This window comes from Asparagus officinalis, chromosome 4 (genome assembly GCF_001876935.1).
Source record: "Asparagus officinalis chromosome 4, Aspof.V1, whole genome shotgun sequence".
Taxonomy (NCBI): Eukaryota; Viridiplantae; Streptophyta; class Magnoliopsida; order Asparagales; family Asparagaceae; genus Asparagus; species Asparagus officinalis.
In genome coordinates, this window is record NC_033797.1 from 146,313,510 (window position 1) to 146,322,682 (window position 9,173).

Sequence of the window (9,173 nt, forward strand, 5' to 3'; positions counted from 1 at the left end):
CAAGATTAGGTGGCTGACATATTTACCAAGCATGATGTGTTTACTTTATTGCAAGGAAAGCTCGGCGTGATTTAAGAATCAAGTTAAGGGAGAATGTTGAAAGTAAACTTGATTAATTACCTTGAGAATTGGAAAGATCATGTAGTTATTTGAGTAGCCAAATGCATGAATATGTTAGATGCATGAATGTTGTTGGGAAGTTCAATAGTCTTTGTTAAGAAGTCTAAGAGTCATTGTAGTAAAACATATGTGTGTGTTTTGTTGAAAGAAGCCAAGCAAAGAAAAAAAACAAAAGAATAATTTTATCCTCATCCGAATTATTTATCATGGGTAAAATATTGTTATCAATATCCACCAGATCAATAATTGTCAGGATAATATATAGTATCCTGTTGATATTAATGTAACATCATTTTTTTAATGTGTGTGTAATTAACACTGGATATTAACCATCACATTACCATACTATTCACAAAAAATGGACGTTTGCATGCCTTAATCGCAGTCTATGAAACAATACTCACCAGAGGCCTAGCGTATCACATTACATCACTCCAAAAACAGCTGTACAGACAATTTTCCTTCAGAAGAAACAGAAGAAGGAACATGACACTAAAACAATTTCCCATGTACAGTACACAATAATAGGAAGACACCAACTCCTCCAGTTCATGAATGGTGGCCTATTAGCTTTATAGCCTCTGATTAAAGCTTCAAGTGATCATGAAGCAGACTAGATACTTAAGGAAGGATATTCCAATATACTTCAGTAATCTTACTTGCGAGAACTCGCTCTCGTCTTTGAATATTTCTATACGGGAACCAACCAGCTTTGCCTTTACATTCACCTTCTGCCCATCCATTGCTGGATACCTGTGAGGAAAATCATGAACACGGAATCGCAGACAACAATAATCACAATTAGCTCATTTAGAATTTCAGCTAACACTCATGCGGAAGAGAACTACATGGTTACTATGCAGGCAAATGGTAGAAAAATCAAATCCACCTTGGAAAGACTATATTTTCTTGCCAGATTGTCTTTTTTCAGATTCTACAAAATATCAAACTAATAGAAATCCGAAAAGGTGCGCGACTTAGTTCCTTCTCAGTGGCCTCGTGAGGGAGGGAAGAAGGCTACGAAGTGTTAATTTAAGGCAATCTCAGCGAACACTTTCCTGGGGCATACGCAAGCAGAAAACTGCCTACGTATTTTATGAACACTTACGATAAATGACTACCCGCGTTATGAGGACCACTCAAATACAATACCCTGTCACAGGTTCCTTCCAGTACTTAAGTCTGTTTCTTAACGTCACTAATTAGAAGCCTTCCAAATTATCCATTGAAATGGTTTTCTATCTACCCGTACAACAATTATCAATTATCAATTTTAACAAGTGATGGTATGATGTAAATTGCTCCGCAAGATGTAATTCCCACGGGCACAAGATGTAATTCCCACGGGCAAATGACTCTACAATTTTCATCTCATCATATATAGAGCAAGAGGCAGTATCAGCAGAAAACCATTAATGCAAAAGATCTTTCTAGCGTAACAATAAGTATGTACCTTCCTTACAACAACATAGTCGCCAGCTGACAGGTTAATCTCAGCATCTGTCTCAGCCTGAAATGAAAGCATAACCTGCAAGACAGTGAAGAATAGAAAATATACATGCAGATGTTTTAGATGACTATTACTAATTAGAACACCTTGATAAGCATTGAGCACAGAAAATTTGAGCTTTGTACTTCGGCTAGAAAGTATTCCATGGACTCAGCTGGACCATCATTTTGGGAGACGTACATGCCACTGTCTTCTTCATATGACGGTGGTGAAGGCATACAGTTTTTCATGACAGGGCGAGGAGACACTTCATTTCTTAGGAACTCAGACGTCATCTGTTAACGTAAATGAACGTTAGAGAAAGAGCAGCAAAAATATTATGAAATTGGAATAATCCAGTTCCTTCAATAATACAACAAAAAAGTTTAAAGTTCAACTCCATTGAAGCATGTTATGCAAACAATACAACAAAAGAGCTCCTGGGCATATTAATTAACTTGCCTCTCCCTCAAGCTGTTCAAGTATTGCTGCCATCCTTTGATGATAGGTTCGCTCTGCTTCAATCTTTAAATCAGAAGGGGATAAAACACAAAAAGTTCTTGGCTAAGCTACCATTGGAATGCTGAAAGTGGTGTGATCAAAGCACCATTTTAGATAATTAAAAACATACCATCTCCAAAAGTAGCTGTAAAGTTAACCTTTGTTGTTGGGCTTCAACCTCAGTCATTGCAGCAACTGCTTCCTTACCTAATGCTGACATATTTGATTTCAACTCTTGCAGCTTGGATTCTGCCGCTTCCAACTTTAAGTTATTTTCTGTGTTTCCAGGGACTTCCCTGAGCTTCTGTTGGCGCTTGGAAACTTCTATAGTCTGTGAGGGTAAAAAGTAAATAAATAAAAGCAGGAAAATAACAGGGGAGCTGGTTTGCTTCGGAAAAAAGTTGGAAATAAGAAGTAAAAAGGTGGAAAAAATGAAAATCATGACAGAAATATTGTAAATTAATATATGTTAGTTATTTGAACATTCAATTAATATAGATTTGGTGGGTGACTCCTGGTTTCATGAGCTTAAATGTATGATAAAAAAGGATATATTACTAAATGCCCCATTTCTCACCGAGAATTTATAATAGGATCTTGTTCATATTTCCTTGGACCATACCCATGTTTGAAAGGACCCGAGATTTACAATCAAAGCAAAACTGAAGCAATATTGGATTTTTATCTGGTTTGGGTTTGATTGCTTGTTAGTTTAATTAGTTGTACTTCAGGTTTACAACAGTCTTTGAAGAAGTCTTTTATTAGAGTTTTATTTTTCTTTAATTTTGGATTTTAAGTTAAATTAAAGCCTGAAGATAAGACATGGTGCTTGCTATCTTAGCCTAAGAGTCGGTTAAAATTCTTAGGTGTGTTACAGTTGGAAATTTTTTACTTAAACCTCCATTACAACCACCTTTGAATCTTGAAATTATCAATAGCTTACTGTGCGCAGCGGAAATTTCGGCAGCACTTCTGGTGCACACGAAAGAGAGTAAGATCACAACTAAATCTCTGTTTCACAAAGGAAACAAGAATCAACAGTGATATATCTCAACAAAGTGGGATATACACTCTTCCTCTAATCAGTTCTAGGACTGACTTGTCGAGGGAACCTAAGAAGCTATTACAAATCACAGCAAGACATCGAATTTTACGTGGTTCGGCAAGTTGCCTACGTCCACGGGGCAATGAGAGGGGAGATCTACTATTAAAGAGAAAGAGAATACAAATAGTGTTTACAAACACACAAAGTCTCACAAATAAAACCCTCAAACAAGCTCTCAATTTCTCTCAAAAGCCGCTTGAAAAACACCTCTGATCTTTCCCACACACGTCCTTTTTCTCCCCCTGCAGTAACCCTAGCCGACTAAGCCCTATGTAGTTTTTTCTCCTCTTGCACACTTCCGTACAAACCAAATAAAAGGTATATATATATAGCTGAGATGCGGTCAAAAGAATCAAACTCGAAACTCGCTGGAGCGTGGGCTATGAATTGTTTCATACGGGTGGGCTTTGGGTTGTTTCACGCACGTTCCCACGTCAATTTGCTATTGAACATGGATGTGGCCCCCACACCCCACATTCGCAATTCTCTACATCAGTAAAGTTTTCCTAAAACTAAGCCGATACCAAAGCAACCAAACGTCCCACTTGTTACGTCCAGTACGAAGTGCAGTAAATCCATGACAACGGACTCAATCCACAACAAGTCGGGAACCCGAATGAGAGCTCAATCAATCTCCCCCATTGAAATCAACTAATCCAACCCGGCTGCATCTTAAAGACTGCCTACGTATCATCTTGCCTAAGAAATCAAGCATAATGTAATTCACCCAAATGGCCTCCAAAGGCCTCAGCACCGAAGAATGTTTAAAAGCTCCAAACAATGATCAAACTTAACACCTGAAACAACTTTGGTCAACATATCCACAGGGTTATCCTTTGTGTAGATCTTCTCCAATATGACATCACTGTCATCCAAAACATCACGAACAAAGTAGAATCTGACATTAATGTGCTTCATGCACGTATGATAAACCTGGTTCTTTGTCAAATAGATAGCTAACATGCTATCACAATACACCCGAATGGTCTCCTGTGCAATCCCCAAGTCCTCCAACAATCCACATAACCACAAAGCCTCCTTCACAGCTTCAGTCACTGCCATATACTCCGCCTCTGTAGTAGAGAGAGCCACTATAGACTGAAGTGTATATCTCCAATATACCGATGCTCCTGCTAATGTAAAAACATATCCTAAAGTAGACCGACACTTGTCAAGATCCCCCGCATAATCTAAATCCACGTATCCAATACAATCCTGCCCTGACTCCATATTCTTCTGAAATACCAAACTAACATCTACGATACCTTTGATATACCAAAGAATCAACTTCAGGGTCTCCCAATGACCCTTCCCAGGGTTGCGCATGTACCTGGATATCATGCTCACGGCCTGTGATAAATATGGTCTCGTACACACCATAGCATACATCAAACTACCTACCACACTGGTAAATGGAACCTTCGACATATATTCTCTATCCTCAACTGAAACAGGTAGCATCAAAGCTGAAAGTTTGAAGTGGGGAGCTAATGGAGTACTTACTGCCTTTGTATTTCCATCAAAGCTGAATTTCTTCAACATATTCTGCATATAACTCCTCTGTGTAAGCTTTAATCTCCCCTTCGCCCTGTCTCTCTCGATCTTCATACCCAATATCTTCTTCGCCTCTCCAATATCCTTCATCTCAAACTTGGAAGACAACTCTTTTTTTAACTTTCGAATAGCCAAAGAATTCCTGGAGGCAATAAGCATATCATCAATATATAGTAACAAATAGATGTACTCACCATCCTGTAAGGTGGATGTAAACACATGGGTCATATGGGCTCTTCGTATACCCTCGACCAATCATAACGTTGTCGAATCTCTTGTACCATTGTCGCAGTGATTTCTTCAATCCATAAAGAGACTTCTTCAGCTTGCACACCAATTCTTGCTTTCCTACAGCTTTGAACCCTATAGGTTGTGTCATATAGATCTCCTCTTTTAAATCTCCATGTAGAAAGGTTGTCTTAACATCCATCTAGACCAAATCCAAATCCAGTTGTGCCACCAATGCCAATAGAATCCTAATCGACGAATGCTTTATAACAAGTGAGAATACCTTATTGTAATCAACACCCTCAAGCTGTACATAACCCTTGGCAACCAATCTAGCTTTGTACCAAATGTCCCTAATAGAACATCCCTCTTTTTTTACATACACCCACTTGTATCCAATAGCCTTCTTACCATTCGGTAGCTTTGTAAGTTCCCTAGTGTCATTCTTATGAAGAGAGCGCATCTCCTCCTCCATAGCTTCCCTCCACCTGATCGAATCAGAGCTAGACTCTGCCTCCTTGAATGTAGAAGGAACCAAATCATCAACGATCTTAATTGATAAGGTATATGCAATCATGACATCATTATATCTAGCTGGCCGACGAATCACTCTTTTAGGTCTGTTTATAACAATGGACTCCCGAACATGATCTTACTCCTGAGTCTCACTATCCACTGTATCCTCTATATGCCTGGCCGTCATCCCATCTCCTCTCAGTGTCACCTCTGTACGAGCCTCAATGGATACAATGCTATGGAGAGGGTAGAGTCACATCATCCTCCACCTACTGTGATATCCCTCTTGTCTGGTCTCCTTCCACCTGCTGAGGGACTTGAGGTTTTATCATATACGCCTCGTTGAATGTAATATCTCTGCTAATAACTATCTTCTGGTCCTGTGGATCCCACAATTTGAAGCCTTTTACTCCTTCTCTAAAGCTCACAAAGACTGCTTTCTTTGCCCTCGGATTCAATTTATCATCACTGACATGGTAATAAACTCGACACCCAAATATCCCAAGCGACTCATAGTTACTAGACACCGAACTAGACCAACGTTCCATAGGAGTCTTTCCCTGTATCGCAGTGTACGGTAACCTATTCATGAGATGGCTCACATAAACCAATGCCTCGGTCCAAAAGGATCTTAACAATCCACTCTGTGTCATCATACATTACACATTCTCCAGCAAGGTACGGTTCAACCTCTTAGCCACCCCATTCTGTTACGGTGTCTCACGAACTGTGAAGTGTCGTCTAATGCTGTGATCCTGGCAAAACTGTAGAAACATATCACTTTTATACTCTCCTCTATTGTCCGAACGAAGAGTCTTCACCTTTCTACATATCCGCATCTCCACTTTCTTCTTCCACTCCACAAAAATATTCAGGACCTCATGTTTATGATTCATAGAGTATACCCAATTTTTCCTGGAATAACCGTCAAAGAAAGTGACAAAATAGTTGGCCTCACCAAGTGATGTGTGCTTGGAAGGGTCCTAAACATCTATGTGAATGTAGTCCAATATACCTTGGGTATTGTGAATAGCAGTGCCAAACTTCACTCTCATCTTCTTCCCAAGTACACAATGCTCATACAGCTCTATCTTGTAGGTCTTTGTACCTTTCAATAGCCCATGTTTCGCTAATGCCTGCAAGGACTTATCACCAGTATGTCCTAAATGCATGTGCCATAAACTTATAGTGTCCTCCTCTATAGTGATAGAAGCTGCCAGACCCCCTATAATTGTCTTGCCTTTCAAGTAGTATAGGTTGATTTCTCTGACAGCACACATCACCACCATGGACCCCTTCGTGACATTCAGAGTTGCATTCTCCAAGATCACCCGATAGCCAGCTGCCTCTAAAGTTCCAAGTGAAATAATATTCTTCGTCAACTGCGACACGAACCTTACTTCCTTTAGCTCCTGAGTCACCCCGTCACATGGGGATACAAACTGTACCAATACCATCAATAGGGCGTGATCATTACTCATAAGCACGACATCCCCTCTTTCCAACTCCTCAAAGCTGGAGAACCAATCCCTCCTAGGACAAATATGGTATGTAGCACCAGAATCCATCATCCACTCCTTAGAGTCAGCGTAACAAACTGACGGTAATGCTAAGCATAAAAAACTTGAAGAATCCGTATCTGAATTGTCATCACTATCCTTAACAACATTCACTTCCGAAGCTTGTAAAGCTTTCCCTTTATTCTTCTCGGCTTTATCTTTTAACTTTGGGCACTCGTTCTTCTAATGTCCTTCTTCTTTATAAAAACGACACTAGTTCCTACCAACACTCTTCTGACCACCTTTATTTCTCAATTTTGAATAGTTGGACTGCCAACGGTTTGGAGTACAGCCTCGAACTGCTAATGCATCTCCCGATGCCTTCTCGGAGGGTTCGTTATCACTTTTCCTCAATTCATAATTTACCAAAGCTAAGGTCACCTCCTTATAACTAATAGTAGTTCCTCTCATCAGTTCTAGGAATGACTTGTTGAGGGAACCTAAGAAGCTATTACAAATCACAGCAATATAACGAATTTTATGTAGTTCGACAAGTTGTCTACGTCTAAGGGGCAAGGAGGGGGAGATCTACTATTAGAGAGAAAGAGAATACAAATAGGATTTACAAATACACAAAGTCTTACAAATAAAACCATCAAACAAGCTCTCAATTTCTCTCAAAAGCCGCTTGAAAAACACCTCTGATCTTTCCCACACACGTCCTTTTTCTCCCCCGGCAGTAACCCTAGCCGACTAAGCCCTCTGCAGTTTTTTTCTCCTCTTGCACACTTCCCTAGGAACCAAATAAAAGGTATATATATATATATATATATATATATATAGCTGAGAAGCGGCCAAAAGAGTCGAACTCGAAACCCGCTAGAGCATGGGCTTCGAATTGTTTCACGCGGGTGGGCTTTGGGTTGTTTCACGCATGTCCCCACGTTAATTTTCTGTTGAACGTGGGTGTGGCCCCCCACGCCCCATGTTCACATAGCTAAGATATACCGTGAGAATAACATTGTGCACGCTCAGCCAAGATGCAATCAAGAGTGCAAGGTTGGCTAAGTTTAATTTACAAGTTCTGAACAGTCAAATCAAGATAGCTGAATTAACTTGTAGAAAATAAGGACTCATCACAATAAATGGATTAGAAGATCTTTGAAATGACAATAATTGGCTCTCCAAAAACACTTCTCACTGAACACCTAAACATAAACTTCACCTACGCTCCATATTGAGCATGCATATCAAAGTGCAGAAGGTGTATGTATGAGCTCTTAAAGCAACCCAAAAATGTTAAAAGAAACTCAAGATAACCTACGACTAAGGTGTCATTGAAGGAGCTCAATAAAAAATCACCAGACTAAAGTGGATGCTTCGAAATTCTCTAATTTTGTATACAACTATTTCCAACCAAAAGAATTGGTGGTCCATTCATTTTGGACATGACAATTGTTTGGCAAAACTATGTTCTCCACAAATGATTTTTCTCTTTTAAAGTGTTGGATAGCAGGTTCTTAATATGTTTCCTAATTTATTTTGGTAACAGGTTATTGGGATTCCTAATCTGTTTTGGTAACAGGTTATTAGGATTCCTAATCTGTTTTAGTAATAGGATTCCTAATCTGTTTTGGTAACAGGTTATTAGGATTCCTAATCTATTTTGATTTTGGTTTTAGAATTCCTAGTATGTTTTTGGTTTTAGAATTTCTATATAAATGGAACGTTTTAGAAGAGAAAATAAGTAAAGGGGAATTTGAGAAACTTCTGAGCTGTATGTTTGAAAGATTTTGTGAGAGATTTGAGAGCTTTGTTTGAGAGATTAATTTATGAGGTTTTGAATGATTTTGTAATCTCTATTTGTACTCTCTCTAATAGTGAAAACCCATCCCCTTCTTGCCCCGTGGACGTAGGCAACTTACCAAACCATATAAAATTGGTTTGTTTGTGTTTCTGCCGTTATTTTTTATCTTGTGTGACATTCTCTTGGCGTTTGCGTGGATTTTCTCGAATCCCAACAAGTGGTATCATAGCATAACAAGTGTTATCAGAGCCTAGGCTACGCTTGGGGATTAGTGTAGGAGTAGATCACTTTGGAAGCTCGTCTAGGATTTCAGTTAGAGACAAAGGTGTGATTTTTACTATTGTGGACCTTGTC

The 9,173-nt window shown here is 39.3% G+C and overlaps 1 protein-coding gene across 1 annotated transcript in view; it reads right to left on the bottom strand.

Annotated features, from left to right (window-relative positions):
- LOC109839675 (SH3 domain-containing protein 2-like) overlaps positions 468 to 9,173 on the bottom strand; it is a 32,625-nt gene continuing 23,919 nt past the window's right edge. The window contains exons 4-8 of the mRNA XM_020408192.1: positions 2,241 to 2,441; positions 2,072 to 2,134; positions 1,756 to 1,905; positions 1,574 to 1,648; positions 468 to 873 (exon numbers count right to left, since the gene is read on the bottom strand). Of these exons, the coding sequence (XP_020263781.1) occupies positions 742 to 873; positions 1,574 to 1,648; positions 1,756 to 1,905; positions 2,072 to 2,134; positions 2,241 to 2,441 (621 nt within the window). The 3' untranslated portion in view covers positions 468 to 741. The remainder of the gene's footprint in view (positions 874 to 1,573; positions 1,649 to 1,755; positions 1,906 to 2,071; positions 2,135 to 2,240; positions 2,442 to 9,173) is intronic.